Source organism: Equus asinus, chromosome 3 (genome assembly GCF_041296235.1).
Source record: "Equus asinus isolate D_3611 breed Donkey chromosome 3, EquAss-T2T_v2, whole genome shotgun sequence".
Classification (NCBI taxonomy): domain Eukaryota; kingdom Metazoa; phylum Chordata; class Mammalia; order Perissodactyla; family Equidae; genus Equus; species Equus asinus.
Window position 1 is genome coordinate 11,279,653 of NC_091792.1, and position 18,109 is coordinate 11,297,761.

An 18,109-nucleotide genomic window follows, 5' to 3' on the forward strand; every position below is an offset into this window, starting at 1 on the left:
TGACTTACAACTAGGATATACAACTATGTACTGGGGCTTTGGGGAGAAAAAGAAGAAAAAAGAAAAAGAGGAAGATTTGGAACAGATGTTAGCTTAGGGCCAATCTTCCTCACCAAAAGAACATTAAAAAAAAGACATTTACATTTGAGTACTAACATATATGGCACCTAAAATATAGTCAATGATGTGTCAACTGATTAACTATTTCATAATTTTTATATTCTCCAAGTTTGTTTTAAGGTGAATAATACAGATTTAAGTCATTGAGAAATTATATTAATATTTATAATCAGCTATTATAAATTGCAATGGAAAACCACTTCATTAAATTGTAGTCCTAAATAATGAGGGATATCTTTCAGAAATGAGAAGAGCTACAGATTTAATTAAAATGTTAAATTATTGCTGGAATAAAGGTTATAATCATAAAATGTAATTGAAAGAAGTTCATTACCTTGTACACTAATGTGTTCTTTCAGTTTAAAATGTATATTACATATTTTCTATTTAAAGAATAAATGGATATCATTTTGAGTGGATGAACTAAGATAAGAATTGTTAACTATACACTTTAGGAAATTTTTCAAATATTCATTTTCTTTCTCTGTATATGCAATTTACTCTCTTTAAATCTCTGGACTAGTACATTTTTTAATAACGTTAGGAGCTAATACAGGGATGGGTTTCAATACACTGAAACATTACAGTATGTAACCATTCTTTGAATCATTAGATTGTAAGGTATTATTGTCACCTCTTTTTTTTTTTTTTTTAAACTTGGCACCTGAGCTAACATCTTTTGCCAATCTTCTTCCGTTTTTTTAGTTCTTCTCCCCAAAGCCCCCTAGTATATAGTTGTATATTCTAGTTGTAGGTCCTTCTGGCTCTACTCATCAGCATGGCCTGATGAGTAGTGCTAGGTCCGCACCGGCAAAACCCTGGGCCACCCAAGTGGAGCACACGAACTTAACCACTTGGCCCAGGGCCAGCCCCTAATTGTCATCTTCTTATTAAACATCTGGTTGTGCATATAATTTATGTATATAACTATAAATAACCATCCATAATATATATTAAATGATTATTATCATGATTATTATCAAATAATGAAAGTGTAGATGGAATTTACATGTAAAGTACTTGTTTGGGCGATTGTAGTTGCTGCTGTTTTAACTCGAGGGTGGGAGAGAGAGCAACATAATAAAGTGGAAAGGGCATTCCCCTGGGAGTAACAGGAATCCCTTTAACTGCATAATGCTGGAAGGAAACCAAATTTCCCTAGGCTATGTTCTCCACGTCTGTAGAATGTGGGATGGATGGCCTTTATCATCCATTGTGTGTATGAATCTAATGTTCTGGAAATCCTCATAGATGTACAAGAAATCAGAGGAATTGTGGATATCTTTTATTTTCTGCCTTTGTGTTCTGGAATTAGGTTTTAAGACATTCTAATTTTCTGTCTTTTATTTTTGTAACTCATTCAAAAGACTGCAGTCTTGGAGGCCAAGGCACACAATGAATTATCTCCTAGAGAACATTTGAGAGCAGATTTGAGAGTATGAAACACTTTATAATAATAAAGATGTAGAATAGAAAGTTTTCAGCATAACGGACACCATGATGATGATGACCAAAACTACTAATGAGGTTTCAAAATTGCAGATAAATCTTTTAACAATGTTTATCTTTTACAATGATTTTCATATACTATCTAAAATATACTCTGATAAATTAGAATCTTTCATCTTTGTAAAATTGAGATAACAATTAACCCTAAAATAAGCTTCATATATTTCGCATCATATAATTCTCAAGTTGCTATTTCCTTCCTCAAAGCAATTCTATCTGTATATCTAAATATCAATGAAATACAAAAATATTCTGTGAATTCTTTTTATGTTGCTGTTATTTTAGAAGAGAAATAATGAGTAAACTGACTCTTAATTAATTAAGCAAAAGAGAATAGAGACTCTCTGACCCCCAAATTAATTCATCTCATTTTGGTTACCAAAAATACGAAGAAATATACATGTTATAGTTGATTCACAGTTGTATACACTGAAGTTTTTATCCGTTAATGGATATATTCTGTGCTGTAAAACCAAAGCCATAGATAATTATATTTAAGGTTCTTAATAATGAAATTTATTTTCTGATTGAAACATACATTAGGGTGAGAAATATGGCATTTTATGTACATATATAGTCATTTTCAAGTCCACTTGATATTTCTATTTGTTTAAGGAATTCAGATTTCTGGGTCAAAATCCACTGTAACAGAAAATAGATTGTTAAAATGTAAATTGTCAGCCTAACAGTTTTAAAAGGGAGGATGTGTTCAATACGGTCTGTTTCCTGATAAATCATTGTAAAGAAGCTCATAAAATGCGCTGTATGTATACCAAAATAGAATTCTGATCAAAATGTATGTGATACTGGAAATCTGTTCTTATCCTGTCACTAAGTAGATTTTCTCCTATTTTTTTTGCGGTGAGGAGTCCCACGACATTCTGGTTGGAAGAACAACTGAATCGTTCCGATGGAGAAATTGCAATGCAGGTCCAGCTGCTCCTTGAAAGGCAGGGTTCCTCTTACTGGATTACACGCTAACACTGAAGGGTTTTCCTCTTCCACCTTTTTGCACTGTAACTTGGTGTTTTAAATTAGTTTATCCCTTTCGCCTTTGCTAATATTCAAAACTGGAAAAGAAGCAAAACTAACGCATTGATTTTTTGGAGAGCAAAGAGAACATTTAATTAAAACTATGCAATTCTTGGAAAGCTAATTTTACAGAATACGTACTACCATGAGTGTTAAATTCTACAGATAGAAATCTACTGTGGACCGTATTCGTTCCAACTGAATCCAAAAAAATCATGAATTTATATTGTACAATCACACAACTGAAACAGAAATAATAAATGCTTAAATTAGAAAGTTTAAAGAACTGATACAGACATTAGAGCTTTAGCATAACATAAAAATAATGCCGCAGAAAAATTTTGATATGAAAAAGTCAATGAAATACAAAAGAATCTCTACCTATTTTGATTATGAATGTAAAAACTGAAATCTGGTGTTGGTTATGTGAAAAGAAAAATAAGCTTTCAAGCCTCAGCAATCACTATGTATGCATAACTCCTTGTGGCTGTATGACGCCCTTCTTGATTCACAGCCTTTAGCTCTGGAGACAAAGCAGCTGTAGGGAAAATGATTGCATTCCAAATTTCTATTTATAATTGTTTGCATCACTACCTACAATTTTGCACACAAACCTTAGGCTATTATCTGCAAAACCCACATAACATACAATGTAGCTGAAAATGAAGTTTTAGAATATTACTAATGAACAAGTATCCTTTAGAACCCTCATTTGTTATGTAGTGTTTATAGTTCAGCTTCATCAAAACAAGGAATCTCAACTTTAGACCCTATAAATTTCTCCAGCTCGGGAGACTTCAGAAAATGACTCATTCTGGGAAAATAGGTTTAACAGGTTTATCAATTTGCTGATACCCTCATTAATAGTTAAATTAATTTTTAAGCAAATTCACTCTACATTTGTATGATAACAAAGTTTTTACCTTTCTTTTTTTGTAATTATCTTTCCCAGTTTTGAAAGCAAAACACCAGCCAAACTACAAGAGAAGGGCGCGTGCTCACGTCAGCAGATTGAGTCCACAAGTCATGCTAACCTTGGTGCCTGAGATGAGGTGAGAAATCCTCCAGATGATTCCAGCCCTCAGCTTTCAAGTCAACTTTAGCTTTGAATTCTTCCTTTCTGAGGCTCCAGACTTCATTCATTCTCTCTCCAAAGCTCTGAAACAGAATTGGTGTGCATAATAAAATGTTTGTTTTAAAGCACTAAATTTTGGCCAAACACAACTAGTCTATGAGTTTACCATTGACAAAGGCCTTATTGCTCACTAAATAAAAGAAAAAACTTAATAATCTAGAGTTGGAAAAAATAATTTTAAATGATCTCTATTTTATCAGTTCAGCAAGACTAACCTAAATTTAACATAAAAGAACAGATGAATGCCACCGTGGTCTCCACCAAAACACCAAAATTGAAAAACTATTAATGCTTTAAGTGAGCCTGGGAGTAAAACAGAAAGAAAAACTTCTCCAGAAACTACTAACTCAGAATCATTTTTCTATTAGAATCCAAGTTCACACAATCCATCTGAATCCTTAGACATATCAAACTAATTGGATAATTAGGGTTTAAAAAATAGGTATGTCTTGTACACCCGTAATTATACAATGTTATACATGATTATGATCTCAATAAAATAATTGGGAAAAAAAAGTGTCTCCTTCCACCACGTGAGGACCAGTGAGAACATGGTCATCTGTGAACCAGGAAGTGGGCTCTCACCAGACACAGAATCTGCCATTGCCTTCATCTTGGACTTCTCAGCCTCCAGAATGGTGAGAAATAAATTTTTGTTTAAAAACCAAAAAGAAAAATTTGCTTCCAACTTCTTTGGAATCACGCCTATTAAAGTTTGTGAGTTTTCCCAAAATCCATGATTTTTGATGGGTACATATGAGATATTAAAAAATATTGGTTGAATTAATATATGTTAAAGGAAAGATTCATACAAAAAGATTGTTATACCTTTTCCCTTATTTTTTTATCAGAGTGTATATTTTAATTTTTTATAAATAAGATTTGTGTTTGTTTTCATGAAGAGGCTAGTTAATCCCTGAACTTCTTGTACTTGTTTATAGGTTAGATGAGCCAATATAAGTATTATGTTACTTAACGTTAAGAATGATATATAATTGTATTTATTTAAATTATTCTGGAAATTTTCTATATTAGCAGGAATTATATACTATAGTGTTTCTGCTTAGGTAATTTCCAAGATCCTTAAGTGACTTTAACACTTTGTTGTTTCTAAGCTTGTTATTTTAAAATTTTATTTTTCTCTCCTACTTTTTAAATACTTTTTAAAAATAATTATACAATATATTATGTATCATTCAGTTGTACTTATTAATTTAGTCTTAATTTTTTTGAGGTATAACTGACATATAGCATTATGTTAGTTACAGGTGTATGACATAATGATTTGATAATTGTATATATTGCAAAATGATCACCACAATAAGTCTATTTAACATCTGTCACCACACATGATTACAATTTTTTTTAACTTGTTATGAGAACTTTTAAGATCTACTCTTAGCAACTGTCAAACATGCAATACAATATTATGAACTGTAGTCACCATGCTGTACATTACATCCCCAGGACTTATTTTGTAACTATAAGCTTGTACCTTCTGCCCACCTTCATCCTTTTTGCCCACGACTACCCCCTCACCTCTGGCAAACACCAATCTCTTCTCTGTATCTATGAGCTTGAATGTTTTTGTTTGTTTTAGATTACACATCTAAGTGACATCATACAGTACTTGTCTTTCTCTGTCTGACTTATTTCACTTGGCTTGATGCCATCAAAGTCAATCCATGTTGCTGCGTATGGCAAGATTTTATTCTTTTTTACGGCTGAATGATATTCCAGTGTGTGTGTGTGTGTACACCACATCTTGTTTTTCCATTCATCCATCAAGGACACTTAGGTTGTTCCCATGTCTTGGTTATTGTAAAAAAAAAAATGCTACAATAAACACAAGGGTGCATATATCTTTTCAAGTTAGTGTTTTTGTTTTCTTTGCGTAAAAACCCAGAAGTGGAATTGCTGGATCACATGTAGTTATATTTTCAATTTTTTTTTTTTTTTTGAGGAAGATTAGCCCTGAGCTAACATCTGCCACTAATCCTCTCTTTTTGCTGAGGAAGACTGGCTCTGAGCTAACATCTGTGCCCATCTTGCTCTATTTTACATGTGGGACTCCTGACACAGTTTGGCTTGACAAGCAGTGAGTAGGTCCAGACCAGGGATCCGAACCAGTGAACACCGGACGGCTGACACAGAGCATGCGAACTGAACCACTGTGCCACCAGGCTGGCTCCTATTTTCAAATTTTTGAGGAAGCTCCATACTGTTTTCCATTTTGGCTGCAGCAAGTTACATCCCCACCAACAGTGCACAAGGCTTCCTGTTTCTCCATATCTTTGCCAACACTTGTTATTTCTAGTCTTTTTGGTAATAGTCCTTCTAACAGGTGAGAGGAGATATCTCATTGTGTTTTTGACTGGCATTTTCTTGATGATTAATGATGTAGAGCATCTTTTCACGTACCTATTGACTATCTGTACATCTTTTTTGGAAAACCATCTATTGAGATCCTCTGCCTCCGTTTTAATCAGATTGCTTTTTTACTATTGAGTTACGTGAGTTCTTTATATATCTTGGATATTAACTCCTTATCAGATATGAGTTGCAAATATTTTTTCCCATTTAGTAGGTTGCCTTTTCATTTTGTTAATAGTTTCCTTTGCTGTGCAGAAGCGTTTTACTTTGATGTAGTCCCACTTGTATTTTATTTTTGCTTTTGTTGCCTGTGCTTTTAGTGTCAAATCCAAAAAAATCATCACCAAGACCAACGTCAAAGAGCTTACTGCCTATGTTCTCTTCTAGTTTTATGGTTTCAGGTCTTACATTAAAGTCTAATCCGTTTTGAGTTAATTCTTATGTATGGTGTAAGAGGAGTGATTCAGTTTCATTCTTTCACATGTGTTGTCCAGTTTTCACAATGCCATTTATTGAGAGACTGTCATTTCTTCATTGTATGCTCTTGGATCCTTTGTTGTAAACTAATTGACCATATATGCGTGGGTTTATTTCTCGGCTCTCTATTCCGTTCCATTGATCTACATGTCTCTCTTTATGCCATACATACTGTTTTAGTTACTGTAGCTTTGTAATATCGTTTGAAATCAAGGAGCATGATGCCTCCAGCTTTGTTCTTTTTTCTCAAGACTGCTTTGGCTATTTAGGGTCTTTTGTGATTCCATACAAATTTTAGGATTGTTTATTCTAGTTTCATGAAAAATGCCATTGCAATTTTGATAGAAATTGCTTTGAATCTATGTATTGCTTTGGGTAGTATGGACATTTTAACACTATTAAATCTTGCAATCCATGAGCACAGAGTATCTTTCTGTTTATTTGTGACTTTAATTTCTTTCAGCAAATGTCTTATAGTTTTCTGTGTATAGGTCTTTCATCTTTATTCCTAGGTATTCTATTCTTTTTGATACAACGGTGAATGCATTGGTTTTTTAATTTCCCTTTCTGGTACTTTGCTATCAAAGCTCTTTCTTGTTTCTTGATGTAGACATTCCTCACTGTGAGCTTCCTCCTTGGAAATGTTTTTGGGATGACATCACCAAGATGGCAGAGTGAGTAGTCTTCTTTGTCTCTTCCTCTTCGAATCTACAACTAACTGGACATTCATCGGTTAACAAAGGATATCCATACAGCATCTCAGGACGCCTGAGAGACCCGTGCTACTATACATTGGAAGGTGGACAGACTTCCCCCCGGGAGGAGGTGGAGATAGGTGACAACTCTCTGACCCCCAACCCCTGGACAGCCTAGTACCTGCAAGCGGCTTTCATCCAGCGGACTCCCCCATAGCATTGCCACGCACCAAGGGCGGGAGTGTGTGCAAACTGGTGGAGCGACAGTGGAAACAGATGACTACAGCCCTACCTAAGCTCCCCGCAATTACACCTAAGCCCAGGGGGAAACTCCAGGGTCCTGCACCAGCAGCAGGGAAAGCCTCTACTTGCCATTAGTGGAGAGGCCCCCAGCATTTGAAACTCTGGGAGGCTCCCAAAGAGGAGGATCCTGGTCAGGGCAGCAGCCCGCCAGCTGCCGCTGGACTCACGGACTCCGGCTGTGTCCCAGAGGTGGCAAGGGGCACCCAGAGATCCCGTGGGAGTGGTCGGAGGCTGGGTGGAGCTCCAGCGGCCCGGCTCCGTGGCCCAGGGGTAAACTCCAGGGTCCCACACCAGCCACAGGGAAAGCCTCTACTCGGCATTAGTGGAGAGGCCCCTCCCAGAATTCAGAACACTGGGAAGCTCCGGGAGAGGAGGATCCCAGGCAGGGCAGAAGCCTGCCAACTGCGTCTGACTCATGGACTCTGGCTGTGTCCCAGAGGGGGAAGGGACAGCCAGAGATCCTGTGGGAGTGGCCAGGGGCTGGATGGATCTTCAGTGGCCTGGCTCCGCAGCCCAGGGGGGAGAGTGCAAAGAGGGCATCCATCAGCCTCTAAGGAGGTTATGTCAGGAGGCCCCTAGATGTGTGTGAAATTTGATGCCTGCCCCTAGGCTGATGCTTTCAGATAAGAAAGTAAACCTCTTTCACAGAAAGTCTGGGCACATTTCAGTTGGCTGCCTCTGCACTGGGCTCAGGGGTGGGTGAGTTCATGCATGCAAGCCTTTTAAAAACTGTTTCTCAGCTCTCTATGGCCTGTGGGTCTTGTGGATGCAAGCTTCGTTGGCTTTCAAAGCTAGATGTTTTGGGGGCTCATTTCTCGGGAGTGGGTATTAAAAGTTGGAGTGCCAGATGTGGGGTTCAAAGCCTTCACTCCTCAGTGAGAAACTCGAAGTGGGGAGTTGTCTCCTGACTATATGTTGCCTCATCAGGGGTGAGGTTTGTAGCAAGATAGTGTCTCAGGCTCCCCTACCTGCTTCCATGTGGGTTTATGTTGGTTGCCCAATGTGCAAGAGTCACTCAGCTAGTTTGGGGGGTTTTTCCGGGGAAAATTGTTCCATATGTAGCTGTAGATTTGGGGTGTTCATAGGAGGAGGTGAGTTCAGGATCCTCCTACATTGCTGTCTTTTATCAGAACCTAGATTTCCTTTTAATAGTAAAAACATTCTCAATTAATAATTGATATTTCTTCAGTTATTTATATCACTATATTTCCTAATGGCTTGAAAGAATCTTTCCTTTACTTATTCCCAAAGTAACATATAAACAGAGATTATGGAATTGCTTGTTACTATACCAATGGTATACCTGGGCTAGGAGTCAAGGTGCTGTGGGATAGTGCCCCGAAGAATTTTAGAATCCCAGTTGTTTAGTTGGAGGGTATACAAGGCACACTCTTAATATTCTTTGAGGGCTTTGTGTCTAGCTGAAAGAATCGATAAAGTACCCTCTTAAATCTTCCCGAGGTCTCAATAAAGGGTCTTACAGCCACACTCTTTACCTGAAATTTACCCTGAAGCTATGCTTACTGTCAGAGCCCTGTATCTGATCTTTTCCCAGAAGCCATTTCCTTCCTGGAGGTTCTTGTTTTCTGAAGAGGCAGGCTCTGTACGAAAAACTTTTATTTTAGTCCCAAGGAAGTCCTGGATTTTTAATATTTTCTATAAATTCTGTCTGAAACCTGAGCATCTCTCTTTCTTTCTTTCTTTCTTTTTTAAGATTTATCTCGCTTCTCTATAATAGGCAGCCTAAAGAAGCTGGTTGATGCTTTCAATCTCCTGCCAGGAATCTCCTTACACCAATCCACAAATCCACCAGGTTCCCTTTCCACATTTCCTGTTACTGCAGCTTACAGTTTTGCTAATTATTCTTCCAGTACACATCTTTAGTCCTCTTTCTTCCAGACTCCAGTAACTATTAGCTTATGTTTTTCAAACCTTCACCATCTCTTTGCAGCTCTTCAGTTCTGCCCACCACCCGTTCCCAAAGTCGAAGCTGCAAATTTAAGATGTTCGCTGTGTCAGCAGTCTGCTTCTAGGTACCAGACACAGTTCCAGGGCTCTGTTGCTATTGCAGTTCCTGATTCTGTGGGCCGGCTGGGTCTCAGCAGAGCAGTCCCTGTGCTGGGTGCTCTTGGAGACTCTCACACAGGGTAACATGGTGACGGGGACAGGAGCTGGTGCTGAATGTCTGGCACCTTAGTGCTTCTTTTTCTGCACTCTCTCTATAGTGTTTCATTCTCCAGGGCCTCTCCACATGGCTTTTTTCTTTCCAGAAAGAAGCCTGGACTTCATACAAGGTGGCTCAGGACTGCAACATAGCACATTCCTACTTAGAGTGCTGCTGGGGGAAAAAAAAAGAAGTTTCCAAGACAATTAAGGACTGGACACGAAACTGGCCCAGTATAACTTATGTGTTCTATTGTTGAAACAGACTAGAATTGACTAGAATCAATGTGGTAGGGGACCACACAAAGGCATGAATGCTGAGAAGCTCATTGACAGCTACCTAAGTAACAGCCTAAGTAATACTTGCTACTATTATCTGTTATTTTTTTCTTAACCTGGATTGGTTAAAGTTTGAAGATGATTGTACAAGTTGTATACCTAGAGCTGTATTTTTGAGGCATTTTGACAAGAGAAACAGCCAAAAAAAGAAAGAGAAAGATGGAAAAAAGAGGAAAAAAAGTAAGGAAAACAAAAGGCTAAAAATAATCCTTTGTAGTTGTTGCTGCCAGAGATCAAAAAATGACAAAGATGGGAAGGAAAACCTTCCTTGTGATATGCTAGCAGCTAACCGAAAGTTCACTAGCAAATTTTTAATGCCAGAACTTGTGAGACAAAGCAATTTTGAGTGGGAGTAGGGTGCTGAATGAAATCAGCAGGGTACCCAAAAGGTGACATTATTGCTACCTTATAGAAAGCCATAAAGAATGTTGCTCAAAATGTAAATGCTTTAAGAAAACAAAGTAACACATCATTATCACAAAATGTGAGAGAGATTTCTGCAGTGTGGGTTTTTTTTTTTAACTATAACTAGAAATGAAATACATGAAAATAATAAAGGATTCCTGCATGGATAATGAAAGCTCTGTTGAATAGTGATTCAAACTAGTTGTAATGTTTGAATTTATTTATTTGCATATCTACAATTGTTTACAGAAAAGCTCAAAACATGTCTTGAAATGCTTTTGATATAAAAATAATTCTGTTGACAGAGGTTAAAAATTACAGTAATTCTTATAGTTCCATCCGGCAAAATATGATATTTTTCATAATATTGCACTTAGAACATTTGTGACAATGCTGTTGATTTCTGAGTCTCACAGAGCAATTGCCTCAGTGCTATGCTTGAGGAAGCATATGCGTTCACGTATTGTAGTTGAAACACAGCTAAAACCGAGTGCAGTATTTTCCCCTGCAATCTGTAGCCAGCTTTAGACGTTATTAGAAAAAAATATAAAATACATCAATTTTAAGATATTACTAAATCTATAAACTACAATAACGTAGTATTGAAAAAATTTTAAACTATTTGAGTTTCTCTTATTTGACAAATATTCAAAGAAAAAATATTAGGTTTTTTACCTCCAATCTCAGATATACAGTACAAGAATGGAAGAAATGGCATATGTTATTGTGATTTCTATTTTAAGTAATTTCAGTCTTTCATAGTTATAAAAATATACTTCCAAAAATACATATCAAATGATAAAATTTTAAAACTGTATTTTATATAGATACATTAAATTACCTAGTACATGCAGATAGTACATTATGTGTAATTAATCTACTATATAAATGTAATTTAATAAATCCTTACATTTATTAGTTAATTTACACATATGTATTTTATTTTTATTGATTATATTGTGATTATTTTATGCAAAATGACGTATAGCCAGAGACAACATGTAGGATAAAATAAATATGATCAAATGGATAAATGAGGACATTGGGTAACATACAGGTTTTGTGCATTTTTTAAAGATTTTATTATTTTTACAGCAGTTTGAGGTTTACCACAAAATTAAGAGGAAGGTGCAAAGATTTCCCATTTGCCCCCTGCCCCATGCGTGCATAGCCTCTCCAATTATCAATATCCATCACCAGAATGGTACTCTTTTTTTACTAACAATGAACCTACATTGACACAGCATAATTACGCAAAGTGCACAGTTTACTTTAGGGTTCACTCTTGGTGTTAGACATTCTGTGAGTTTGGAAAAATGTATAGTGACACATATCCATCATTATAATATCATACAGAGTATTTTCACTGCCCTTAAAATCCTCTGTGCTCCAACTATTCAGCTGCCCCCCACCCCAGCAACCACTGATCTTCTTGTCTCCATAGTTTTGCCTTTTCCAGAACGTGATATAGTTGGAATCTTCAACACGTAGCCTTTTCAGATCGGTTTCTTTCACTTAGTAATATGCATTTGATTCCTCCATGTCTTTTCATAGCTTGATAGATCATTTCTTTTTAATGTTGGATAATATTCCATTATGTAGATGTACCATACTTTATTCACCTACTGAAGGACATCTTGGTTGCTTCCAAGGTTTAGCAATTATGGACAAAGCTGCTATAAACATCCTTGTGCAGATTTTTGTGTGGACTTAAGTTTTTCAACTCCTTCGGGTAAACACCAAGGAATACAACTGCTGGACCATACAGTGGGAATGTTTAGGTTTGGAAGACACTACCAAACTATCTTCCAGAGTGGCTGCACCATTTTGGATTCATACCAGCAACGAATGAGAGCTCCTGTTGCTCTACACTCTCCCCAGCATTTGTTGGTGTCAGTGTTCTGCATTTTGGCCATTCTCATAGGTGTATAGTGGTATTTTGTTGTTGTTTTCATTTGCATTTCCCTGATGACGTACAATGCGGATCATCTCCTGTAATAGTTTCAATTTTGTTGAACTATAGAAATTTTTGAAAGTAACTTTTCAAAATTGTTATAAAAAAATGAAACTTGTGAAGTTCCATCTATAGTGCCAAACATCTGAATGATGATGTACAGTTCTTGGCCTCTGCAGTCTACAAATTTAGATTACAATTTCAATATTAGGAATCTTCTAACATTTCATAAATCTTAAAGACTTGACACAAGGTGAGCATGATTGGTATTTTAAATTTATATCCTATATAGTTGAGTTTGAAATATTTATAGTTAATTGAAAAAACTCATTTAATCTAGGTATGTGATCATGGTGAATTGTAGTTGATTGAAATTATCTGTTAGTTAAGTGTTAACTCCTCTATTCAATAACGTTATGTGAGACTGTGATTTATCTTCCTTGCAAGTCCAGAGCACATGATCTCCCTCAGGAACCTTCTCCATTACTAATATTATTTTCTGAACTGTATAGCTTTGCCAAGTGTTGATTTTCAACTCTTTAATCAAACCATCAATTTAATGGTCATCATATTTTGCAAAACAATTAACTAAAGGAAGATTTTGGTTAAAAAAACTTTGTAGTTTCCTGATAGTGATTCTAGGTAAGAGAAATAAACCTGGAGAAACATACATTCCTTAAGGAATTAAGAATTCTAACTTTCAAATCTCCCACACATTCATCGTATTACTTATTTTTACAACTCATGAATGAGTTAACTAAGGCAAGCATTATAATCTCACGTTTTAAAATGAAGAGCTAAATCTCTGTGACATTAAGTGACATACCCAAACTAGCAGAATAAATAACAAAACAAAATAATTTTCAAAACTATCCATAGACAAAAATGTCAAGGGGTATTATGTGTCTGGGCAAATGTCAGGAATTTATTTTTCCTGTTCTATTGATATGCAATTGGCACACAACATTGTATAAGTTTAAGGTGTATAGCATAATGAATTGACTTATGCATGTTGTGAAATACCACAATAAGATTAGTTAACATCCATTATCTCATATAGCTACAGAAAAAAAAAGACGAATGACTATTTTTCCTTGTGATGAAAACTTTTTAGGATTTACTCTCATAACAACTTTCATACATACCATATAGCAGTGTTAACTATAGGCATCATGTTGTACATTACATCCCTAGTACTTATTTACCTTATAGCTGGAAGTTTTGTACCTTTTGACCTTCATCCAACTCCCCCCCACCTCTCCTTCCTCCCACCTCTGGTAACCACAAATCTGATCTGTTTTTCTATAAGTTTGTGTTTTCTCTTTCTCTTTTTTTAGATTTCACATAATAAGGGAGATCATACAGAATTTGCCTTTGTCTGTCTGACTTATTTCACTGAGCATACTGCCCTCCAGGACCATCCATGTTGTTGCAAATGGCTGGATTTTCTTCTTTTTTATGGCTGAATAATATTCCATTGTATATATAGCCCCATACTTCTTTACACATTTGTCCATTGATGGACACTTAGGTTGTTTCCAAGCCTTAGCTGTTGTAAATAATGCTGCTATGATCATGCGACTGCGTATGTCTCTTCAACACATTGTTATCATTTCCTTCAGATATATCCCCAGAAGTAGAATTGCTGGATATATGGCAGATCAATTTTTAATTTTTTGAGGAACCTCCTTACTGTTTTCCATTGTGGCTGTACCAATTTATAATGCCATCAATAGTTCACAAGTGTTCCTTTTTCTCCACATCCTCACCAGTATTTATCTCTTGTTTTTTTGATAATAGCCATTCCAACAAGCATGACGTGATAGCTCATTGTGATTTTGACTTGCATTTCCCTAACAATTAGTGATGTTGAGCACCTTTTCATATACCTGTTGGCCATTTGTATATATCAGTTATGGAAAAATGGCTAGTCAAGTCCTTGGCCATTTTTTTTTTTTTTAAAGATTTTATTTTCCTTTTTCTCCCCAAAGCCCCCTGGTACATAGTTGTGTATTCTTTGTTGTGGGTTCTTCTAGTTGTGGCATGTGGGACGCTGCCTCAGCGTGGTCTGATGAGCAGTGCCATGTCCGCGCCCAGGATTCGAACTAACGAAACACTGGGCCGCCTGCAGCGGAGCGCGCGAACTTAACCACTCGGCCACGGGGCCAGCCCCCCTTGGCCATTTTTTAATTGGATTTTTTTTTTCTATTGAGTTGTATGAGTTTTTATATACATTGGATATTAACCCCTTTTCAAATATATGGTTTGCAAATATTTCATTCTGTTGGTTATCTTTTCATTTTGTTGGTCATTTCTTTGGTTGTGCAGAACATTTTTATGTATGATGTGTAATCTCATTTGTTTATTTTTTATTGTTTTACTTGTGCTTTAAGGTTCATATCCAAAATCATTGCCAAGACCCATATGAAAGAGCTTTTTCTTTATATTATTTTCTAGGAGTTTTATGGTTTCAGGTCTTACCTTTAAGTCTTTAATTCATTTCAAGCCAATTTTTGTCAATGATGTAAATTAGGGGTCTAGTTTCATTCTTTCACATGTGAATATGCAATTTTCCCACAGCCATTTATTCAAGAGACTGTCTTTTCTCCATTAATTATTCTTGGCTATCTTGTCAAATATTAGTTGACCATGTATACAAGGGTTTATTTCAGGGTTCTTGATTCTGTTCCATTGGTCTATGTGTCTGTCTTTATGCTAATATCATAATGTTAGTTATGCTAGTAAGCATGTTAGTACATACCTTGTTAGTTAAATTTATTCCTGAGTGCAGGCAGGAATTCAGTCTGCCATAATCCAAGTGCTGGTTGTTGCAAGCCTCTCCCCACTTCTCCATTATAATCAGATTCCCCGTGGTCAAGCCTTGCAGATCCCTATGCAATATCTGTGGGATGAGACTGCAGTGAGAGCTCCCAGGAAGTGACCACGCCCCTGGGCTGCTGGATGTCCACGCTGGACTCTGCTTTCCCTCTGGACTTATTGGAAGCTCAGGGGAGACCTCTCAACATGGTTCTGTGCTGGCCTGGGGGAGGGCAATTTGGTCGTCAAGTCGCCTCTCCTCTTCCCCTTCTAATCTGATCTGTTTTGGTCTCTGTGGTGCAGGCGTTGCTTCAGCCTCACCCCTGTGTTCTAGGATTCTCTCAAGAGTGTCTTGTCCATGAGTCGTTGTCAGTTGCTTTTCCTGTGAGGGGGAGCAATGTCAGGATCAACCTACGTCACTGTCTTGGTGACATCACTCCAAATTTCAGGAATTTTAAAAGAAACTAAATTAAAAATAGAAGACTTAGAAGTTGTTCCAGGAAAAAAAAAAAAAGACTATGTCAATGAAATAACAACCACCTTTCTTTAAAAACATTTTTTTCAGATTTGAGAAATAAAAATCTCATTTAGGCTTTGGATCTCTTTCTTACCCAAGTAATCTTAGAGTGATTCATACCCGAATTGAATTTGAATCAGAACAAAACACATTTTGATGGTATGTAGTGAAAAAGAGCAAGGCATTTTGGGGTTTTGTAAAAAAAAAACAGAAGAAGAAAGAGAGATCTCAGTGATAGTTTTAATTAGTCCATGAAACATCCCTAGATACATTTTTGTGATTTCCAACTTTTACTTGTTAATTTCTGCTTTGAAATTATGACACTGCCTTTGGGTATAAATCTTTAGTATATAGATAACATGGTCAATCTGACTGTGATTTTGGTCTTTGTCTTTTGCTTAAGAGCAAGTGCTGGCCAGGAAATGGGTGCCATGGAAAATAAAAAGTAAGTAAAGATATTATGTTATTAGGATTAGATTTACAGCAACATTATAATAGCTTTGAGAGAACTTTGAAAATCAGGATAAAAATGATTTACTTCTATGAAAACTGACTAAGACATAAAATATCTGAAAAATAACTATAGGTTGCATGCAAAGGATGCTAAAGCACAAATGTGCCTATGTTCAAGAGGGCTTTAATGTTCCTCTCAGCTTGACTAAACCTTACACAGGCTTCTTCCTCCCTCTAAGTCCCTGATCTGCCTCTCACCCAGACCCGTAGAGAATCCAGATGACCTAACCTCAGAGATCTCACTCTTCTCTTTTTATAGATCATTTTTAAAAGCTTTTAAAATTATTTTGAGCTATTTTATTCTTTTTGTTGCAATTGTAAATGGGATTGTATTCTTGACTTCTCTTTCTTCTAGTTTGTTATTAATATATAGAAATACATCTGATTTTTGTAAGTTGATTTTGTACCTGGCAACTTTACTGTAGCTGTTGATTATTTCTAATAGCTTTCTGCTGGATTCTTTAGGGTTTTCTATATACAGAATCATGTCGTCCACAACAGAGAGAGTTTTACTTCTTTCCAATTTGCATCACTTTTGTTTCTTTTTCTTGCCTAGTTTCTCAAGCCAAAACCTCCAGTACTATGCTGAATAGGAGTGGTGAGAGTGGGCACCCTTGTCTTGTTCCTTTTCTCGGAGGGAAGGTTTTCCATTTTTCACTGTTAAGTATGATGTTGGCTATGTGTTTGTCATATATGGCCTTTATTATGTTGAGGTACTTTCCTTCTATACCCATTTTATTGAGAGGTTTTGTCATAAATTGACGTTGGATCTTGTCAAATGCTTTCTATGCATTTATTGAGATGATTACATGATTTTTATTCCCCATTGTGTTAATGTGGTGTATCACATTGACTTGCAGATGTTGAACATCCCTGCATCACTGGAATAAATCCCACTTGATCATGGTGTATAATCCTTTTAATGTATTGTTGTATTCAATTTGCTAATATTTTGTTGGGGATTTTTGCATCTATGTTCATCAGTGATATTGGTCTGTAATTTTCCTTTTTTTGTTGTCCTTGTCTGGTTTTGGTATCATGGTAAAGTTGGCCTTGTAGAATAAGTTAGGAACTGTCCCTCTTTCTTTAATATTTCAGAAAAGTTTGAGAAGCACTGGTATTAAATCTCTGAATGTTTGGTAGAATTCTCCAGAGAAGCCATCTGGTCCTGGACTTTTGTATTTTGGGAGGTTTTTGATTAGTGTTTCAATCTCTTTACTTGTGATTGGTCTATTCATATTGTCTATTTCTTCTTGATTCAGTTTTGGGAGGTTGTATGTTTAACCAAGAAGGTGAAAGACTTATACACTGAAAACTATAAGACTATTGAAAGAAATCGAAGAAGACATAAAGAAATGCAAAGATATTCCATGCTCATGGATTGGAAGAGTAAACATAGCTAAAATGTCCATATTACCCAAATTAATCTACAGATTCAATGCAATCCCAATCAGAATCCCAATGACATTCTTCGTGGAAATAAATCAAAGAATCGTAAAATTTATATGGAACAACAAAAGACCCCAAATAGCCAAAGCAATACTGAGAAAAAAGAACAAAGCTGGAGGCATCACAATCCCTGACTTCAAAATATACTACAAAGGTATAGTAATCAAAGCACCATGGTACTGGCACAAAAACAGACACACAGATCAGTAACAGAATTGAAAGCCAAGAGATAAAACCACAGATCTATGGAGAGTTCATCTTTGATAAGGAGCCAAGAACATATAATGGAGAAAGGAACATCTCTTCAA

General features: G+C 36.3%; 1 protein-coding gene across 1 annotated transcript in view; it reads left to right on the forward strand.

Moving 5' to 3' along the window:
• Nucleotides 1-4,347: 4,347 nt before the first annotated feature.
• LOC106842525 (phosphatidylinositol-3-phosphate phosphatase MTMR1-like) overlaps nt 4,348-18,109 on the forward strand; it is a 60,294-nt gene continuing 46,532 nt past the window's right edge. Inside the window, 3 exon segments of the mRNA XM_070506458.1 lie at nt 4,348-4,434; nt 7,257-7,320; nt 9,596-9,791. Coding sequence (XP_070362559.1) covers nt 4,348-4,434; nt 7,257-7,320; nt 9,596-9,791 — 347 coding nt within the window.